The sequence below is a fragment of the Ixodes scapularis genome, unplaced genomic scaffold (genome assembly GCF_016920785.2).
Source record: "Ixodes scapularis isolate PalLabHiFi unplaced genomic scaffold, ASM1692078v2 PGA_scaffold1__304_contigs__length_218370807, whole genome shotgun sequence".
NCBI classification, from domain to species: Eukaryota; Metazoa; Arthropoda; class Arachnida; order Ixodida; family Ixodidae; genus Ixodes; species Ixodes scapularis.
In genome coordinates this window covers 80165108-80184914 of record NW_024609846.1, presented here as the reverse complement: position 1 = coordinate 80184914, position 19807 = coordinate 80165108, and the positions used below count along the sequence as shown (strand labels likewise).

At 46.5% G+C, this 19807-nt stretch overlaps 1 protein-coding gene across 2 annotated transcripts; it reads right to left on the bottom strand.

Annotated features, from left to right (window-relative positions):
- Positions 1-8590: 8590 nt before the first annotated feature.
- Positions 8591-18941, bottom strand: LOC8035209 (SUZ domain-containing protein 1). 2 transcript variants are annotated; one of them, XM_029983211.3, is made up of 4 exons: positions 18824-18941; positions 18429-18481; positions 17937-18221; positions 8591-10160 (listed from the first exon to the last, which is right to left on the bottom strand). In XM_029983211.3, the coding sequence occupies exons 1-4, from the start codon at positions 18881-18883 to the stop codon at positions 10037-10039; spliced, it is 522 nt and encodes a 173-aa protein (XP_029839071.2). In that variant the 5' UTR covers positions 18884-18941; the 3' UTR covers positions 8591-10036. The 2 variants fall into 2 exon arrangements, with proteins under 2 accessions (XP_029839071.2, XP_042146741.1); XM_042290807.1 differs by lacking the exon at positions 18824-18941 and having other exon boundaries at positions 18429-18709.
- Positions 18942-19807: the final 866 nt, after the last annotated feature.

The following is a 19807-nucleotide window of genomic DNA, read 5'->3' as shown; positions in this document are numbered from 1 at the left end:
TCAGAAGCGCGCGGTACCAGATCGGATTCGCGCGGATCTGAACTGTCCACAAGTTTAGAACCGCGCGGATTCGAAGTGGAACCTCTCCGATCTGACATTATCGTACGGGGACCTTCAGCTTCCTCGTTCACCTTCCGGATTTTGAGCATGTGGTTCGTGATGATTACGTCTACGGCCGTGTGTCACTACTGCGTGGCGCACGATAAAGACCCCAGGCTAGCAGTTGTACTGCGCTCGCTAAATTGCTTATCTACAATGGGTAACAATGTCGCCATGTTCTGGCACACTAACCTCCTGCTGCATAAACGACAAATTTGACTTTTTTTTTTTTTACTTTTGATTACGTCTGTGGCGGCCCTCGTCTCGTCTACGGCATCGCTCGCTCTCATCGCTCGCTCCGTGGCAATCGTGCAAATGCATGAAGGGTGGAACGTCAAAAGGCCGGGGGCGAGAGCGCGAATAAAGCGTTGGAGCAGCTCGTAAAGCCTAGCAGAATGTCGCAGTGAGCATTTCGGCGGAAACGGTGCAGCATTGACACCTAAAGCCCCTCTATGAGTTAGCGTTTGTCTTCCACGTAGCGTCAAATTCGCCAGTGGACGAGGCCCGTGTCTCGAGCGGCCCTTGGAAGCAAATGGCGGCGCAGCACTGAAATGACTGGCCCTTGGAAGCGAGTGGCGGCGGAGCAGCCGCTCGAGGCACGTGTCTTGCGCGTTTCCACAACAATGTTTGGCGGTACTTGTAAGCGTGAATTTTATCAAGGACTTCGGAAACATGAACTGCCGCTTGCGCCCCAAGCGACTTCCGCCGGTCAACAGGCTTGCAAGCCTGTCGAGCTCGCTTATGTCACCAGTGCTACCAGTGCTAGGAAGCACAGGTGCTACACGGAAAACAAAGTTAGAGATTTAGTGAGGGCCTTCGGCTCTACGATTTAACGCCTTGGAGGAGACAAGTTGGTTTACAGGAATATTTGGGGGGAAAAAAAAGCACAACTCGTCGAAAGCAAGTTTCGTCGGTCTCGCGGCGTGTTCAAAGCTTCCTTGGCACGCCGAAGTGGTGTGTATCTGTGCCTTCGCACGCTTGGATACCGATCAAAAACCGACGCCGTGTGGATGTGTTTCGCGAGTGCAATGTGCGTGCGCGATAGCGCGTGCGCGGCGAATGACGACGAACGAGCAGGGTAGAGCTATCGCAACTGCAGGGCGATTGAATCAAGAAATAGCGAATTTGACAGATCTTTTTGCACTCCGACAAATGGTGATAGAACCAACACGTGGAAATAATATTTTAGATTTATTACTAACCAATCAGCCTCACCTCGTCCGTTCTACCCTGGTTGTGCCGGGCATTAGCGATCACAGTGCTGTGATCTGTCATATGAACGTAAAGCATGTAAAAACAAGCAGAGGTGTAGCTAGGCGAGTGTACAATTTTGAGAAAGCTGACGTAAATAGGATAAACGAAGGATTGAACGCGTATTATACTGTGTTTGAAACGGAAGCAGAATACAAAGGAGCGTCTGAGCTATGGCTTTCGCTTAAAGACAAAATCTGTGAGCTCAGACAGCGCTTTGTTCCATCAAGGATACTCACAACAAGACAGGGTAAAAGTAAATCGTGGTTTACAAGGGCTTTGCGCAGTCTCACACAGAAACGACAAAGATTATATCGTAATTATTGCATAACGCCGACACTTGCAAATTGTGAAAAATTAAAAAAAGTAGCATATGAATAAAAAACAGCCATTTGCATAGCCAAAAATACGTTTAGTAATTCAATTGAGTCACGTCTAAAAGACAACCCGAAAGAATTTTGGAAACATGTAAAAAGAAATGGAAAGGATGTCGTAGACATTCCGCCGCTCACTTCCAGTGATGGCATTGTCCATGATGACATCGCTAAAGCAGAAACATTTAATCAGTACTTCAGTTCAGTTTTCACCACCGTAATAAGTGATGACGGGGATAGACAGGCGTTCCGAGGAGGGGTGGGTGATATGAATGATATCGTTATCAGTGAACGTGGAATTGAATCACTTTTGCAGGGGCTGAATACTTCTAAAGCAGGCGGTCCTGACGGTTTACCAAACCACATTTTCAAACTCTGTGCGCGATCGCTATCACCTTTTCTAAAAATAGTTTTTATGAAATCACTGAACGAAGCTTGCCTCCCAGATGACTGGAAAAACGCTGCAGTCGTCCCAATTCACAAATCTGGTCCGCGTAATGACGTAGGAAATTACCGCTCGATATCGCTAACGTGTGTTGCGTGTAAAGTCCTAGAGCACATTTTGTATACGAGTATCGTAGAGCACATGAATAGGTATTGTTTATTTAATCCCCGTCAGCATGGTTTCAGGAGGGGACTATCCTGTGTAACACAACTAACCGAATTTACCCATGACCTGGCCTATGCTTTAGATAGACGTCTCTCGATAGATTGTGTATTTTTAGATTTCAGGAAAGCTTTTGATACGGTACCGCACTCTTTACTAATTGCAAAACTGAATAACTACAATATTAACCCGCAAGTGGTTTCCTGGGTCTCCGAGTATCTGAGACAACGAAGTCAGTTTGTCGTTGTAAATGGCTCACAGTCCTCTACTGTGCAAGTCACATCTGGTGTACCGCAGGGATCGGTCCTGGGGCCACTTCTCTTTTTGTTATACATTAATGATATCACCGAGGGAGTAGTGTCGCAGATGAGACTTTTCGCGGATGACTGCGTTTTATATGGGGCTGTTGCTTCTGTTGAGGATGCTAATATCATACAGCGGGATCTTGATCGAATTAACCAGTGGTGCCTCAGATGGCGTATGCAGTTAAATTTAGGGAAAACTGTTTTTATGACATTCACAAGGAAAAAAAACCCGTACGCTGCATCTTATGCCATAAATAACAATATTTTATCAAGAGTGTTAGAATATAAATATCTGGGGGTAAATTACACGACTGACTTAAGATGGAACACACACGTTGATTACGTAGTGGCCAAGGCTGGTAAAATATTAGGGTTCCTCCGTCGTAATGCAAGAAATTTCAATAAAGATACTCGGGATTTGCTCTATAAAACATACGTCAGGTCAGTCATGGAATACGCCTGTGTAGTCTGGGACCCGCCCACAGCACGTGACAAAATAAAACTAGAAAGACTGCAAAACTTAGCTGCTCGGTTTGTTACTGAGAATTATAATTATAGATTTCAGCGCAACACGCACAAAAGATGTTTTAAAATGGGAGCTCCTCGAAACTCGCAGAAGGAGACTTCGTTTAAAGTTGTTTCATTGCATTTATCATTCGACAGTTGGCATACAAAGAGACATGTATATAATGCAGCCCCACTATCAATCAGAGCGCGTTGACCATAGTTTCAAGGTGAGAGAAATTTCGTTCAAAACAGATGATTTAGGATGTCCTTTTTTCCAAGAACTATCTACGAGTGGAATCGATTGCCTCCGTCTTTGGTTGGCGTACTGTCAAATGATCACTTTTTTTCTCTGTTAGATTAAATCTAGCTTGAGTTCTTCCCTGCGTGGTTTATAAGCTATGTTTATATGTGTTGTTTATAAGTTTCTATTTCCTTGTATGGTTTATAATTAAGGTTTATATGTTGTTTGAATGATTTATCTGCCGTGGAGCAGAGGTCTGACTGACATTGTACGTTGTTTTTTGCATGTATATCCCCCCCACTGTAATGCCTGATTTGGCGCTGTGGGTATTGCATAAATAAATAAATAAACGAGTGGAAAACGTGTCTTTAGCACGCTGCCGCCGGCCTCTGCAACGCTAGCAAAACGAAAAAAACGGCATGCAAGATGGCCGTCCGGTGGCCGCGCTCGCGGAGCGGAGGTGCGCGATCAGTGTTTAGACACAACAACCAAATATAATCAAAGTCGTGCGTCATCGTAGGCACACACACAATATTAAAAATAAAAAATAAATATACTTTTTTTTTTTTTTTTGGGGGGGGGGGGGGGGTTAAAAAGCTACAAATACGTTGATGGAAAAGAAAGTTGCACAGCCACGAGACCAGGGTGTAAGATAGACAGGTGAGGAAACGAGAGCCAAATGAGCGACCGGATTGTGTCCCTCTCGGGTTTCTCTTTTTCTGTGGCGCCATCTATGTGGAGCACCGCGAACTCTCACTCCGGGTGGGCGAACGGTGGCGACCGGCTAAACTGACTGAGAAGGTTTCTCGTGGATTTACAATGGAGAACTGTCGTGCTCTCGGTTTATTTTGCGCATTCTCCCATAAAGTTTCATGCAAATTCTATTCCAATTTTTTTCTTCTCGCCGCAGCGCCATCTGTCGCAAATTGGGGGTACCCTCAAGCAGACGAGTACACAACCGGTCACGGCGCTGCGGTAGGTTTCCATGGGCCGTTTCCCCACCTGTGTATCTTAAGGCTCATTCACACTCTTGCAACCGAGTACGACCGAGAAAGACTTCTTGGGACCGGATGCGCTGAGCGGAGCTGGTCCTAAGAGATCGCAAGAGGCTTAAAAACCGGTTTGGTCTCTCTCGGTCGTACTCGGTTGCAAGAGTGTGAACGGGCCTTTACACCCTGCACGAGACTTTCGCCTCCCCGGTCCAGTTAGAATTTTGGTTGCGAACAGTTGCGTTTTTTTTTTTTTTTTTACTTTGTTAAAAATATACGTGACGCTGTAGCAAAATATTGATTGGGCATTCTTCTAACACCATAATGAATCACCTGGCAAAACAAAATAAAAATACTTTCTGGGGGGTGTCGTTGACCCCGTAATACGTCACAACATGGCGTCTGGGTCCAAACCAGGGTGTAAGATAGAAAGGTGGGGAAACGGCCCATAGAAATCTACCGCAGCGCCGTGACCGGATTGTGTACTCGTCTGCTTGCGGGTGGCTTCTGGATACCCCCGAATTGCGACAGATGGCGCTGCGGCGAGAAGAAAAAATTGGAATCGAATTTGCATGGAAATTTTTGGGAGAGTGCGCAAAATAAACTGAGAGCACGACAGTCCTTCATTGAAAATACACGAGAAACCTTCTCCGTCAGTTTAACCGGTCGCCAGCGTTCGCCCACCTGGAGTGAGAGTTCGCGGTGCTCCACATAGATGGCGCCACAGAAAAAGAGAAAACCGACGGGGACACAATCCGGTCGCTCATTTGGCTCTCGTTTCATTGCACTCCGCTTTGCTTTGGTGGCAGACGACACGATATATTTGCTGGCCTCTGCAGCAGTGGGCGCCTTGTTGAATTGCGTCGGTAAACCAACGACAAAAACAAGTGCATCGCCATAGCCGTAAAAGCCTCCGCAATGTTTCTTTTCTTTTTTTGTGAAGAACTTAGTTTATTTTAGAGGGGTAAAAATGCCGTAAAATCAAACGACGTCATGCAGATCAGCTACGACGACGACCTGAAGTGCACTACCGGCGTAGTGCAGGCCAGCATGAGAAACAAATCGTACGCCGTCGAGGTAACTCGTTTGCTATTAGTATTATTGAGGTTGTCAGTCTCTCGCAATTTCGCAGTATTTTGTTCTTTTTTTTTTCCCCCGTGGTATATATTAAATTCCGTCGATGTGCTCTTTTGGTGAAAATCGCCATCGAACCCGCGATGCGAGTACCATCTGTTAAACTTACCTTATATTTTTTATCCAGTTCTTTCGCGCTTTGGGGTCTTGCGGAAATCTAAAGAAACGGCAAGAATCTTTCTCCTCGCAATGGCGTTACAACCAGGTACGAAGCACCTTCCCATAGCGCGAGTCCGCAAACAAAATTTGGGATCCGAACTGATCGCCTGAAGTGCTTTCCTCACGGGTGCAATGCTATCTTTTAGCAGACGATCATCTCAATCGACGCCCGGACTTTCGATAAACCATATTTTGCATCGCTCCCCACTATGAATTCTTTTAAGTGTCTGAAACTCATTATATGCAATATCAGAATATTGTCTTTATTCACTCGACTGAAACGACGGCGCCGGCCGGCCGCAGACGGCATACTTCGTGCACTTGTCGTCTGCTGCGGGCGTCTTGAAGACCGGAATTTGCAGTCGTAAATATTTCAGAAACAAGCGATTACCGGCACACTTCTGTCGAAACATATATGACATGCAAGCTTTCTATATGTGTGATTTTTAGAAGTTTAAATCCTACTCCTGATTTTTGAGCGGTCGGGTTTTCGTAGCGAAACCTAGCCACATGTATTTATCCATAACAACGACCCTAGCAACGGTTTGTTTGGACCCATGACGTCACACTTACGGAGTCAAAATGTTCCTTGTTTATTCTTTTTATAAACCGGAAGTTCTCTGGGACGTCAAAGACCGGAGTACCGTCTGGTGGCGTTTGCAAGAAAAGGGTCTACTGTGGGGATAAATCAACGTTGGATAAATGAACCCTCCCCTGCGAACACTGCTTCATTGGGTTCTAATTTCCTTGCACATTCTACAGAACTACAGCCTCGATAGTTGACAAGACCAAACTTTATTCAGCTTACCAAGCTGTTAGAAATCTCATTGCACTTGGAGAAGTTGCTCTCTCAACAAACCAATGAGCTTCGTACAACAGACAATCGCTGCTATCTGGCATCACATGTTCAACTATTAAATTAATGTGAACGGCAAAGAATAACGTTATCATTGAGATTTTGGCAGCACTGTATAAAAAAGCTTGCACTCGTGTTTCCATAAAATTAAATTTTCAAAATCACCTTATGGCTTGTTGACACACTTGCGTTTGCTTACACCCGATCTCTTAAAGGGCAACTCCGCTTCATTTTTGATATTTAGAAAACTATGTAGCCCTCTTGAGTATCATATAGGAAGACCCCACGTCAAATATTACGATCTAATTCCGTTTATTTATTTAATAAACTGGCCAGCAAACCTTCAAGCGAGCCAAGTCGCCGAAATCTGCCAACTCTAGCGTGAGGCGCGAGGCGCAATCATCAGCGCAGTCAATGCCACGGAGTTGGAGCGGCCAACGTTGAGCCACTACGTCAGAGGCATGATACGTCATTCTCACGTTTTGCTTGTTTTTACTTCTCAGAGCGAAATTGAACGATGACGTCATGAGTTTCTCCTCCCGGTGTTGGCTTACGGTGATCACGTGATCACCGTAACACGGATGCGCCTGGGATGCGCTGCCCTGCGCGCTTATCGGTCTGTTTATTTATTTATATATTTATTTATTTGTTTCTCCGCTCCTTTTCTCCTCTTTCGTCTTCTCCCCTTCCCCCTCGCCCCCGGGCCATCACCGTCCACGCCATGCGGAACGACCTGCCCGCGTCCAATGAAAAAAAAAAAAAAACCTCGCTCGGTTTTTTGCTTTCTCCCGAACGTCACAAGACCACGTGGTTCGACGTGACGTGCCATGACGACCCGAGACCAATGTTGCCTGACGCAACCGAAGTTTCGGTTTCGGTATCTGATGTTTAAATTAGGATTACACAAATAATATTCCACATTTCGCGAATCCAAAGACTTAGAGTTGTTTAGTAGTGCTTTGTGAATGTGAATCACATGGAAGCCTAAATTTTTCGGAATTGAGCGGAGTTGCCCTTTAAAAGAGAACCCACTGGCACGCTGCCGCCATCTATGAGGCAACCCTGAAACTGCATCATCTCATTAGGGCAAAGGTTTGGCAGTTTTTGCTATATCAAAGGTACTACCATCGATGAGAAATGGTTTATAATTTTACTAATAGCGCATCGTTTGGTGGAAAGAAGGTAGAAAGTCAAAAGCCCGACTTTCAGTACGAAAATTTGAAAACGCCCTCCTTCCCTTCGAAAGCTCTCTGCCTTTTCACTGCGATACATCCGCGGCACCCAAAGCACGTCACCGGGTCCGAACGCACGTCACACGACACCGGACCTCGCCTCGCTCAGAACTCGAACAAAGGTTTCTTTCCCCACTCCCTTCACCCCTAAGCCGACAGTGCAGTGAAAGCTATGCACTTGCCGGACAAATAAGCCGCCTCCCTTTCATCACCTGACCTCATTCTCTGCGTAAGGGTATGCGCGAGGAAGCGTGATCACATGGCAGAAGTGTGGCTGGCCCAGGGAACACGTAGCTTCAGCAGCACTGTAAGCTTCGGAATGAACGGAGTGGGGAAAGAAACCTTTGTTCCAGTTCTGAGCGACGGGCTGTCTTCTAGGAGGAGGACGGCGGTGTCCGGGTACACAAACGAGGGTCCCAGCCAGAGGGAACTCCCTCCTTTCCGCCCTCTTGAATTGTTTGGTAAAATGCGCGATTTGTGAGTTGAGGAGGATAGCTAAACAGGAAAAAGTTGAAAAATCATTTCATGACCCCTTTCAGTCTTATAAGAATTTCAAAAGATAGATGATAGAACAGTATTTCAACACTTATCAAGACTTCAGTAATGCCAGATTTACCGGTTCTTGGCAGGTGTGCAAAAGAACTTCAATGTAGTTTTAAATTTCAGAAGAGTTAAGAAAGGTGTGCTAACAAACTTCATTTTGAAAGCGTTAAGAAAGCTGGATGGGCTGCAGCTTCGACGATCCACCCGTCCCTCCTGGGCAACCTCTCTCAGCCAGAAAGGGTTTGCTCAAGAGAGCCTGGCCGACCCTCCCTCTGGAATAAGCAGTCAGAAAACTGAGCAGAAAAACGGCCTTTATACAAAGACGGAACATGCACAAAGTTTGTAACAACAGGAGACTCTCTTCTCACAGAATCGCCGTTTGATCTGCATGCTGTACACGAAGCGAGAATTGTCTAGCAGTAAAAACAGCCGTTTCTCAAAGCCCTTCTACTTCTCTGGAGGTTGTATGCGTTGTTGCCCTTCCCCTCCACTTGATTTCCTTCTACCTAGACCAGCTTCCTTCAACGAAACAGGCTGAGACAATCTGGACGTCATATGTTACTCCGAAATGCAAACCAACTGGCTTACTTTGTATCCTGGGACAAGTTCGACAATAGAGTTCCACGGCCAACCTATCTCGCACAGTCTATGCATGTGAAAGCACTTTCAAGTGACCCACTTGATACTTTTTTTCATTTTAATCCTACACCATAAATCAGAACGAGAAAAAAAAAGTTCCCAGTCAGAATTTGTAGGCTAGTTGCTTCCCTAAATTAAGTAGTTCCTGTCAATCGCTAAAGTATAAACCTAACGGTTCTAACCAAAGAAAACCGACGCGCTTACGACATCACTCTGCAGGTACTACGCACAATTGCAAAAATACAAACAGCACACTCCTTTCCCTCTTTCTTCAACAACCGTAGAGATAGAGAGTTATGTGACTATGTACACAAACACATGCATATGTACATAAATATGTATAATTATATATATATATATATATGTGTGTATATATATATGGCGGCAAGAAAAAGCGGTAAGACACAGAAGTAGGTTCAAGCTGCACAAACCACGTAGCAGTCAGGTGGAAGAAAAAAAAAAAGTCCCTGCTTCACCTAGAGCAAGATGCGACGGCAAACAAACAAGATTAGCGGCACTCCAAAGACAAAGTGAGAAAGAGTCGAGTAACACGGGCATGAGGTGCAAGGCATGCCCAGCCGACGCGCGCACAGCCTGCAAGCTGGAAGGAGGTTTTGAACGTCCTTTGGCAGCGCAGACGAAAGCTCGGCCCCACGGGCAACCCTCAAGTGCACACCCGTTTCGTTTTCGATCCGAGAACGTCCAGTCAGCATGGTAACCTCCTAAATCTTTCGTTCCAACAGAGCAAATAAATAGTACACAAATCTATGAAGAGAAAGGCAAGCACATTGTACGTCGCTCCGTAATCTACAAAAGCAGAGGGAAGAAAAGGCAGGTGGGAGGGACTCAAAAGACAGACGGGAGAATTCAAGCAGGGGTCACCCCAGAAGAAAACACGGGCCTGGAGTCGCACAAACGGTGTCTTGAGGGCGTCAAGACGGAAAGTCTGGGAAGGGAAAGGACGGGAGGAGAGAAGCACAACACGGAAACCACACACACGAGCCGTGACCAATGCTGGAAACACGGTGCTCGCTTGTTCTTCGGCTGGCAAGGGAGCACGTTGAAGACGCTGCGGCAGAGGCAAAGGTGAGCGGCGGGCGCTACCTCCGCGGCTGCTGGAAGCCGTTGGAGCCCTGGTCGGGCCCCTGTGGTTGCCGCACCACGTGGTCCGTCGGTGGCGGCGGCACACCCGCCACCTGGTTCACGACGCTCGTGCTGCCACTCCTGGAGCAGAACAAGCCACAAAAGGAGAAGTTCAAACACATTTTCGAGGCTAGGCACACCTAAGGCAGGGTAAGCAAGAAAAGACTAGTTTCTAACTGCAGTTATACTCCATTTTGCCTTAAAGTCTGGGTACTACCAACCCTATACAATTAAATGGTGCCAATCAAAACTGCATCAAAAGCACCAGGTTAGTCATTTTTTATATTTCAATGCGTTCATTACTGCCAAATGACCCATTTGAGCACAAAGAATGCTTCGTCATATATCATTTTTAACCCGCATGTTTTGTTGCAGAGGTCACTAGCTTTTGGCCCCACTCAGATTTGAGGCAGAACGGAGTATAGTTAAAAGCTTTGCCAGAAAACAAATATACTGGAGTATGAAGTAAAGTGGGAATAAATGTTTGTATACAAAAAAACCTAGATAGTGAAAATAGCCGTTATAAAAATAGGTAGAAAGGTAAAAAGTATGTTGGTGTTAGACTGGAGCAGGGTGTAAGATAGACAGGTGGGGAAACAGCCCATAGAAGCCTACCGCAGCGCCGTGACCGGATTGTGTACTCGTCTGCTTGCGGGTACCCCCGATTTGCGACAGATGGCGCTGCGGCGAGAGGAAAAAAAATTGGAATCGAATTTGCGTGGAACTTTATGGGAGAGTGCGGAAAATAAACCGAGAGCACGACATTCTTTCATTGAAAATCCACGAGAAATCATCTCCGTGAGTTTAGCCGGTCGCCACCCGGAGTGAGAGTTCGCGGTGCTCCACATAGATGGCGCCACAGAAAAAGAGAAACCCGAGGGGGACACAATCCGGTCACTCATTTGGCTCTCGTTTCCCCACCTGTCTATCTTACACCCTGGACTGGAGGCAGCTGATAAAACCTGTTTGCTCTACTGACGTCTAACCCGTGGTTAGCTCAGTTGGTAGAGCACTCCACTGGAAATGGAGAGGTCTCGGGTTCAATACCCAGACCAGGCAGATCTTTTCGGTCGCGCACCAGTCATCAAGTTGTGTTTGGAGATTTGTGCTTGTCCTTTGTCCCTCTAGATCCCCTTTTCCAGGGATTATTTCCATCATTTAGGTAAAGACTAACCCTCTTGCATTCAATCTCCAAGAGCTCACAAGAAATCCCTGAAGTTTAAGTATGGGTAGCCTAGAAAAGTAATACAAAATGAGTAACACTGCTTTAATTATGAAGTATTGGATGCAGAAACTCGGTAGTGGCTACTCCGGCCGGGTTTTACATGTGAACCCCAATCGCAGATCTCAACTCTGCAAAATGTCATCATGCCCTTTCTCCTGTGAAATAGTCATTACATTCCTGTCACTCTAATGGCTGCTTGAACGTATTAACTATACCGTGGTGCTACCAAATCAGTAATGTCTATCAAGTGCTTGCCACATTTGAGTTAAATTATTCTCCCATAATGATGATGATTAATAGTCTAATGCTAAAAAAGTGACAAAGGCCTCGCTGTGCCAAGCAAAATTTATTTAGAAGAAATACCTAGATTCATGGTGAAAATCACTGCAGAGTTATAGACGAAGTTGTAACTAGGCCGCAAATTTTCTGGTGTTTATAAGGAAAATCGGCACATGTATTTCTATAATTTGTTTTGAGACGCTAAAAACCGCAATTGTCGGTACAAAAATACTCACGAAAAACTAAGAGGTCAAATTTAGTTTACAACTTGTGTACAAACTTATGATGCTTTGCGTTTACTATGATGCGACGTCACTTGCAAACCACATACGAGTCCAAACACGGGCCAAAGCTTGAGTACTACTCCTCAAGATGCTAGGTTCAATCCTCACCCCTGCCTGTTTCAATCTGGATGAGCATCGCACCGGCGCGCAGTCGTGTATCACTACTGCGTCGTGGCACAAGCTAAAGACCTCATCCTAGCCGTTGTACTGCACTAGCTAAATTGCTCATCTACAGCCGAGAGACAAGTCGCCCGTTGAGGCAGACTAACTCCAGGCTGTGCCAACATACACACAACACACAATAGTACTCTTTGGACTTCGGGTAATTCACTGCGAGAATTAAATCTGTGTCACCTATGGAACAAAGAACAGAAAACCATAGTTTCTTGCATGCGCTAGTTTTTATTCTAAAAATTTAAACAAACCGAAGGTCAAAGTGCCTCTCAACTCGCACGTCGTCTTTCGAGTGACATACTCTGGGGAACAACCTGGTTTCCCGTTGGGTTCTCTCTTAAAGGGAAGCTACGGAGCTTCTTGGAAAAAATGAGTTAGAAGTGAATTCAAGAGTATTTTTACCCCGTGAACCCGAATACCCAAACCATTTGCTGCGTAAGTATTGTTAAACGCGAGAAAAACGCGAAAGACAGTCGCTGTCCGTGACGTCATCGACGGCTCTTTTGGCTGCCCAAGGCTAAGGAGGCGGGGCTTCAGTCCTATTTTGAAATTGCTCGTATGGCTCTCCGGCGCGTCGCATTGAAATACAATTTTGATATCTGTTAATCTAAAGGCCAAATGAACGCAATTTAAGCATTTTTTCTCAAATGTAGAAGTGCCCCATTTTCTCTTTAAAGGGAAGCTGAAGAGCTTTTCGAAAAAAATTAGTTAATGATTGGTTCTGACGTGTTTGTGCCTGCAGAGTCCAAATATCACTACCGTTTGACCCAAAATAGTCACTAAACGTGAAAAAAAGCGAAGAAAACAGGAGCGATCGCGGCAGCGGCACGCCATTGGCTAGTCACGCGTGGTGCACCAAGACGTCATAAAAGGACCACCTCGGTTCTCGCCTGCTACGTCGCTTGCGGAAGTAGTTGGGCGCCAAAGTTTTTGCTCTTGTAAATCGGGTTCGGCTTCTGGTTTTTCGAAATCTTTCGGTGGATCCAAAAGGGGAATGTGTCCAGAGGACCTTCTACGTGACCAAGTACGTGTTTCAGCCATTGGCAAAGCAGAAAAATAACCCTCCGCGGTAATACGGGCAGACACGAGGAACCACTTGCGCCGACGCGACATGACCGGCTTCATGCGTTCTGGAACATACTGGCTGCTACTCATTGTAACATAAAACGCTGGCAATAAACAGAGTGCTACTGACGGGACGAGTCTGGCCGAATTAGGGTGACCCTCCCCAAAACGGTCGTTAGAGGAAAAGAATTCAGCACACATTGGCCTTCATGCTTGGCAGCTGCTGGACACGTGAGCATGCAGGCTGCATTGTTCACCAAGGCTGAAGTGGGTTGAAGGGATAGTATAATCGGCTTGGAGCAATGGGAGAGCTTCCCCTGAGCTAGATGAGAGGGGTGATGGGACAGGGTCGCCGTCCTGCCACCGCCATGTCCTTGCGTACTACGCAAATAGCTCCACAGAAGGTCCATCCTTGTGATAGCGATACCCTCTGCTTCGTTTTATTAGTTTGCCACAAATTATTCCGAAATCACACCTGAAGAAAAAGCGGAGGTGTGTGCCAAGCAGCCAAAATTTGATGTCGAATTTGTGAAAGCTTCCTGGGCCTCTACATTCACACACACCTCCCAAGATTTGTTGACTGCATTAGACCACCACCAAGCATTGTCATCGTCCGACCGCATTTCTACAGCAGAAAGAACCATTGCATGACACACAAACTTCATACGGAAAACACTGCATAACTTGTAAAAAAAAACTTAATTCACAACAGAATGTCACATGCTTCATATCTCCAAAAAGCGCACCTGAAGAGAATATGTATGTACCCCATGGAAAGAAAATTTAACAAAATTTATGCTTACGTTTAAAAATTATGTGACCTCAAAAAATAGCAGTAACTGTAGAAAAAGAAGAAAAAAAAAAACGTCCATGCTAAAACAAGTTGCATTGTGAAAGCCTCAGTGACTGGGTAGCGGAGTAGATTAAAAAAACGAAATAAAACAATCTTAAGTAATGGAGTCGGTCCGGGAAATATGGTCACTTTAACAATATAAAAAGAAACAAAAACTAAAACACTAATATAAGGCAGTTAACACAAAAAAGCCAGTGGAAGCCAGCTATTTGGCTACATGATCGCAGCTTTTAGAGTATGCTGCACGCATCTAATAACGTAATAGCTTTTTCTAGAACTGGCAACATATAATTCCTACCTAGTGTCGTCTCCACTTTGCGTGTGCCTTTTAATGCGCTGAATTGCCTTCTTGCCTTCGACAGAGTTTCGCTTTCAGAGCCCGTTTGCTTGAAAGCGCTAACCGCGGCTAAAGTTAGCCGCAGTACCTAGCAGAGGGATTTTTTGAAATCACGTGACTGGCTCGGTAGGGATGCGGGGAAACATGGTGGTGCCCCGGTTAATGAGCACCGCTCGCTTTAAAACTAATATGTTGTTGCAGCTGCAATATCGGGCGCGTTAGTCAGCAACGAATGGTGCAGGAGGGTTTCGCTTTGCCTTACCTCACTTAAAGCGCAAAGCATGAGCATTTACCTCGCTGTATTCTTGAGTCTCTTTCGATTCTGGCCCTTCCTAAGCCTAAATGAATGCGTTAATGGTCGGCACGGCAACGTCTTTGGAAAGTGGACTGCCTTGACTCAATCGGCCGGGTATTGATAGCGCAGAAAAGCGCTTCTGCTTCCCTTTAAGAGACCCCAGACGCTTTCTCTGCGATTGTAGACTTTCAAGGATTAGCTTTGTCGAAGTTTGCGGTGAGTGATCGACACAAAAGAGTTTGCCACGGGGGCGACGGCGAGTGTAGCAGCGGAGGGGAACAGGTCTTGCTGACGTGTGTCCCTCAGAAGACGCTTCACCGTAGATCCTGTAACCGCCACAAACGACTGCTGATCGGCACTTAATTTGTTTTTTCCCTCGCGATTGCACAGCGGAAAAGTAGATTTTTGAGGCAAGGTGACACCCGCTTTTGTCGCTTGTGTTTAGATAAACAATAAAAAATATAGAAACTGCAAATTCTTTCAACATTTTAGTGTAACCGTCTGGAGTTCCTAGTTTCCTTTGTATCCTTCTACCCCTCTGCTTCCGTGTGATGACAAAATTAATTGTTCTCAAGCAAACTGTTTCTGTAATGAGGAAGGCAAGCTGTTGCTGTTGCCTCTTCAGCAAGATTGAACTGACGACAACCACCACCGTAGTTTCGAACACCGTTGTCCGGCTCTCAACCGAAGAGAACAGGGACATGGAGACAATCCGCGGTGACAGAATACCTGACTTAAAGGACACATGCAAAGGAAAAAAACATTTTTTTTAAACGGCTTAGATGGAAAAAGGACGCCATGAAACGATTTTACAACGAAGAAAAAAAAAATTTAGAGCTATATTTACGGCGCAAAACGAATTTGTAGTTGGCGCCCGCAGGCACCGCGGAAAAGTGGTCCGTATTTATCACGTGACTGGTACTTATTTATCACGTGGTGTTTGCATTCTTTCGGAAGCTTCCTATGGCCTCTAAAAGTAACTTATTCATCTTTGTTTGAAGTATAACAAGAAACTAAGATGAATAAGTAACTTTTAGAGCCCAAAGGAAACTCCTGAAAAAGCGCAAGCAGACGTGATAGACCTGTGCGCCGGTCGAACGACGGCGGCGGCGCCCCAAAGCAGACGAACTTGTGCGGCGGCGGCGACGGCGGCGTGGAGAAACGCGTGGAAGCGGCGTTCGCACAACGCTCAGCGTGCGGCGGCGATGCAGCGCGGCGGCGCGCGGGCCTACCACGTGACCAGCGGCGGCTCCCGCGAGCGCCAACTACAAATTCATATAGCGCCGTAAATATAGCTCTAAAAAATTTTTTTCTTCGTTGTAAAATTGTTTTATGACATCCTTTTTCCATCTAAGCTGTCTAAAAAATATGTTTTTTTCCTTTGCATGTGTCCTTTAACTCTCATGCCACTGTCCCTCACGGTTAGTGATTCCACTGATTCGAGACAGGCAGCGTGCTTGATCCTAGTCACTGACATGGTGATAATGGCAGGGAGAAGCTTCAGTTACCCCGCCTCCAGTGCAAGCTTCCTACCTTCGACAACGCTTTGGAGTCGAGTGCACCTCGAGGGCACATATGCAATTGAAGCACGGCAGAAGGCTTGGAGCGTGTGCTGGTGGCTGGGCGTTCAAAGGACGCCCTGCTGTTGTTATTCTGTCAGTGACTATAGGCAAGGGTATGCACCCAAAAAAAATGTCTAGGAAGGGAGAGTTTTGCCAAAAACATAAATTTCCAAAACTGGGTGTTTTTTAATTTTAACAGATTTTGTATGTCTGACACCGGTGGATGTTCATCTGTGTAATTTGGTAAAACCGGAAAGTCTATGACTTAGTCATATAATATGATGTGTTCACTAGTCGCCATAGCTATGTGCCTTGCTGCCATGCATGTGCTGCCAATGAGCTACCAGATTCCCCATCATCAAAGCTGTAGTTTGTGCTGGACGATAAGCTGCTTTACCCACAGCTCGCACTAATGGTTGCATGTTTCCTATTAGAAAAACTGATAAATTAGGCCGTAGCTCAAAAAAAAAAAAAAAAGCCATAGTGCATCGAGCCAGCATCACACCACAGTAATCGCTTATACCAAAAGCCAGCCCAGGCTAGGACAAGATTGCTAATGCTATCAACACCCAACACAAAGCACCTCAGCAAAAAAGATAACCGGACAGACAGGGAACTAAAAAAACCTTCAACCAAGCTGTTATATATCAATAAGCCTATCTCTGCCAGCAAGCAAATCCCATTTGAGCTAGCCTGTTTTGCAATACAAAGGGGTTTTCAAACTTTGCTATCTCAGAGAACGCTCTCATGACTAATAACCACAATGCAAGATATATATAGGCGTCGACACTGCGCGCGTCACAGCTGCCAGATAAAGTCCTGTCCTAGCCTTGGTTGTGGGCGGCTCCATCAGATGGCTCCTCGATATGCAGCTAACGGCAGCCAGTCGCAGGCCTGGTTTCTCATGCTTCTCTAGGGGAGACAGGCTTGTTCTTGAAGTCGTTTCCTGGGTGTGCCACGTCATGTAGAACTTGGCACGAGCGCTACATCTGTTGCTTAGATACTGCTTTGCCACCGACCCTAGCTTCGTGCCTCAATGGCAACAACAATTTTTTTAATGCGTTGAAGCGGAGAGATCAATAGCAGGGTGTTCAAGCCAGCGTCCGTCAAGGTCACAGCAGACTCTCTGAACGGAAAGCGTGCATGCCCAGGGGCCACGGGAACAAGACGCTTTTTGTTTTTCTCTTTTTTTTTTTCAGTTGCGCTGTCTGGACAGCGGAGACTGCCAGTTGAGGCTACTCAAGTACGCACCAATAGGACTTTTACTAGTCTATCGCGTCGTCGTGCTGTGCGTCTTCATCTACATATGTCTCGCACTGTGCTGATAACTGAGGAACCCCTCCTGCCTCGAGGTTGATGCAAAACAACAGTGCAGAAGCCTGCATACTGTGCAAACAATAGTGCACATATTAGTGAGTGGTTTTCCCTTAAAGTTATGCATTGGTGGGTGGCTCAGATCTGCTAAAATTGTCCTTAAACTATGGAAATTTATTTTAAAGGGGCAGGGCCGGTCGAGGAAATTTGGGAGTTCGGGGAACTCCCGAGGGCGAGGAACCCAGTTTGATGACCCATGCAGTAGAGGGACCTCCAAAACGGAATTGGGGAAAAGAAGCAGATTGTTTTGGCCAGATTCGTCGTCGTCAGAACTCGTCAACGACGCGTCATCCTCGCGTAAGCCATCCGGGGACACAGCATGGTCCAAAATAAAGGCTATGCTCGAGAATCGAATCCGGCACGGTTACGCGTCAGTGGCACGGGACAAATCGAGGGACGGGTCACTCACTTCTCCTTCTGGGCGTCGTCCTCGCTTCGCGCCGAACCCAGAATCCGAAGTCTGGCCTCGGCGTACTCAGCTTCGCGTTGCTGCAGCGTTTTCACGGGCTGTCGGCTGGGCGATTTCTCGGCGCCGCCTGCGCCGTTCGGGCTCCCGCCGGCTCGGTTGCCGTCCGGCGGCCGCTTGAGGATCTTCACTGTCGGAGCGTACTGCGTCCGCACACTGTCCTCTAGCAGGACGCGGGGCATAGCGAGTTCACCGATGCCGGTGGTGTTGTGCGCGGAGGTGTGGTTGCTGAAAGCACCAAGACACCGCAAGCGGCGATAAATCGGGTGTTAGGAAAGCGGCGTCGCGCGGGTCACAAATGTAGCCCCCTTTTGGGGCGACGTTTTAGAATGGGACACACGCTAGGCGATTGAAAGGGTTAACGGGAAAAACAGAGGCGTCGCTGGCCCGCGAGGCAATACTTGGATCAAGAGAATCGGCGGTAAAGAGACTGACCTGTTTGTCGAGTTCGTTTTCACCTTTAACCTTTCCAACTTCTTTTCCAGGACCTGAGTGAAGGTGACAGCATGCGTTAGGAAATCCAGGACGACGGAAACTATGGCACAACAAGGCATGCAAGCAGGAAAACGACACGGCAGGTCCAGAAGGAGAGATCTCGTTTTATCTTTTTTTGTGTTGTTGTTTCTTTTTCCTTCGGGAGTCGGCGGTGAAGTAAGCGAATCAAAGAGGGAAGCCCCCCGTAGAACGATAAGCCTAACGTTAGGCCTACTTTTTTTCCGGTCCGAAAATAAGCCGCCGCCGCGTCACTTCACCGCGGCCCCTCCCGGAGGTCGGTCGTGAACGCGGAAGCTTCAATGCTCTGTCAAATTGTGTCGTTGCGGATAACTTACGCCGTTCTCGACCATATCTTCCCAATCATCGCAAATATCGTCCGAAATGTCGTCTGCCATCACTGTTACGAAATAAAAAAAATAAATAAACACCAGCGCTGGACGTGACGTCTGGCGGAAGTTCTCAGACCTAGAAACTGAGAGTAAAAACAAAACAAAGAGCAATGATCTGATTTCGATTTGAGATGCTGAGCGACTGACGAACGCCGGAGATGGCACATTCCATCATTTTCAGAAATCTCTATATTGGGGTAACTTTTTCTGTGACATTTCCGAAGTGAAGACCACAGGTGAAGACCGCGCAAGTGCACGGGAGCATTTGCACCGCTAGCTCGAAATTATTATTATTATTATTATTATTTTTCAGTAACAATTAAGCGCCGTTCACACTCTTGCGACCGACATGAAGTCACCGGTCAGTTCACGACTGTCACAAAGCTTATTCGCGGCGAGTAGGGAGGCAATCATTTATACCTTGTGTAAATTATTCAAGCACCTTAATGGGCTTTTCTTTCCCGAGTTGGGAAAGAAAACGACCCTTTGCCCCATAGACTCCCAGCAAAATTTAGCAATTAAATGGCGTCCATGTCCCGCGATCGCCGATCTAGCAGTTGCACCCACCCTCACTTGAGCCTCCCTAGCGGCGAGAAGTTTGGGTATCGCCGCCTGGTGGATTTTTTTCGTAACCCAGATTGAGGATACTTCAACTTTCTCTGCTGGCGAAGCACGTGCAATGTCAAACTTCTCTGCACTATGAAAAATAAACAACCTCATGGGTAGCACGTGCACTACCCGGTGAGAAAAACAGAATCGCCTCTCGCGAGTTTCTCAGCGCGAATAACGAGGCCAATAGGATATCTCCCTCAACGGATGGCAGTAAAGCCAGTAAAGCTCAACTCTTAACGTTAAGTGTTACAATTGGTCTCACAACGAACTTCCCAGTACACGTGGCCCGACAGGAATCCAACTTGTCAACTCTAGTCA

Excerpts from the sequence above, each read along its gene's own strand:
- LOC8035209 (XM_042290807.1), bottom strand. The coding sequence starts at position 18,547 with ATGCCTTGTTGTGCCATAGTTTCCGTCGTCCTGGATTTCCTAACGCAT. Across the intron at positions 18,222-18,428 it reads AAAACGAACTCGACAAACAG|CAACCACACCTCCGCGCACA; the intron begins GTCAGTCTCTTT and ends TGGTGCTTTCAG. Across the intron at positions 10,161-17,936 it reads GACGACGCCCAGAAGGAGAA|GAGTGGCAGCACGAGCGTCG; the intron begins GTGAGTGACCCG and ends GTTCTGCTCCAG.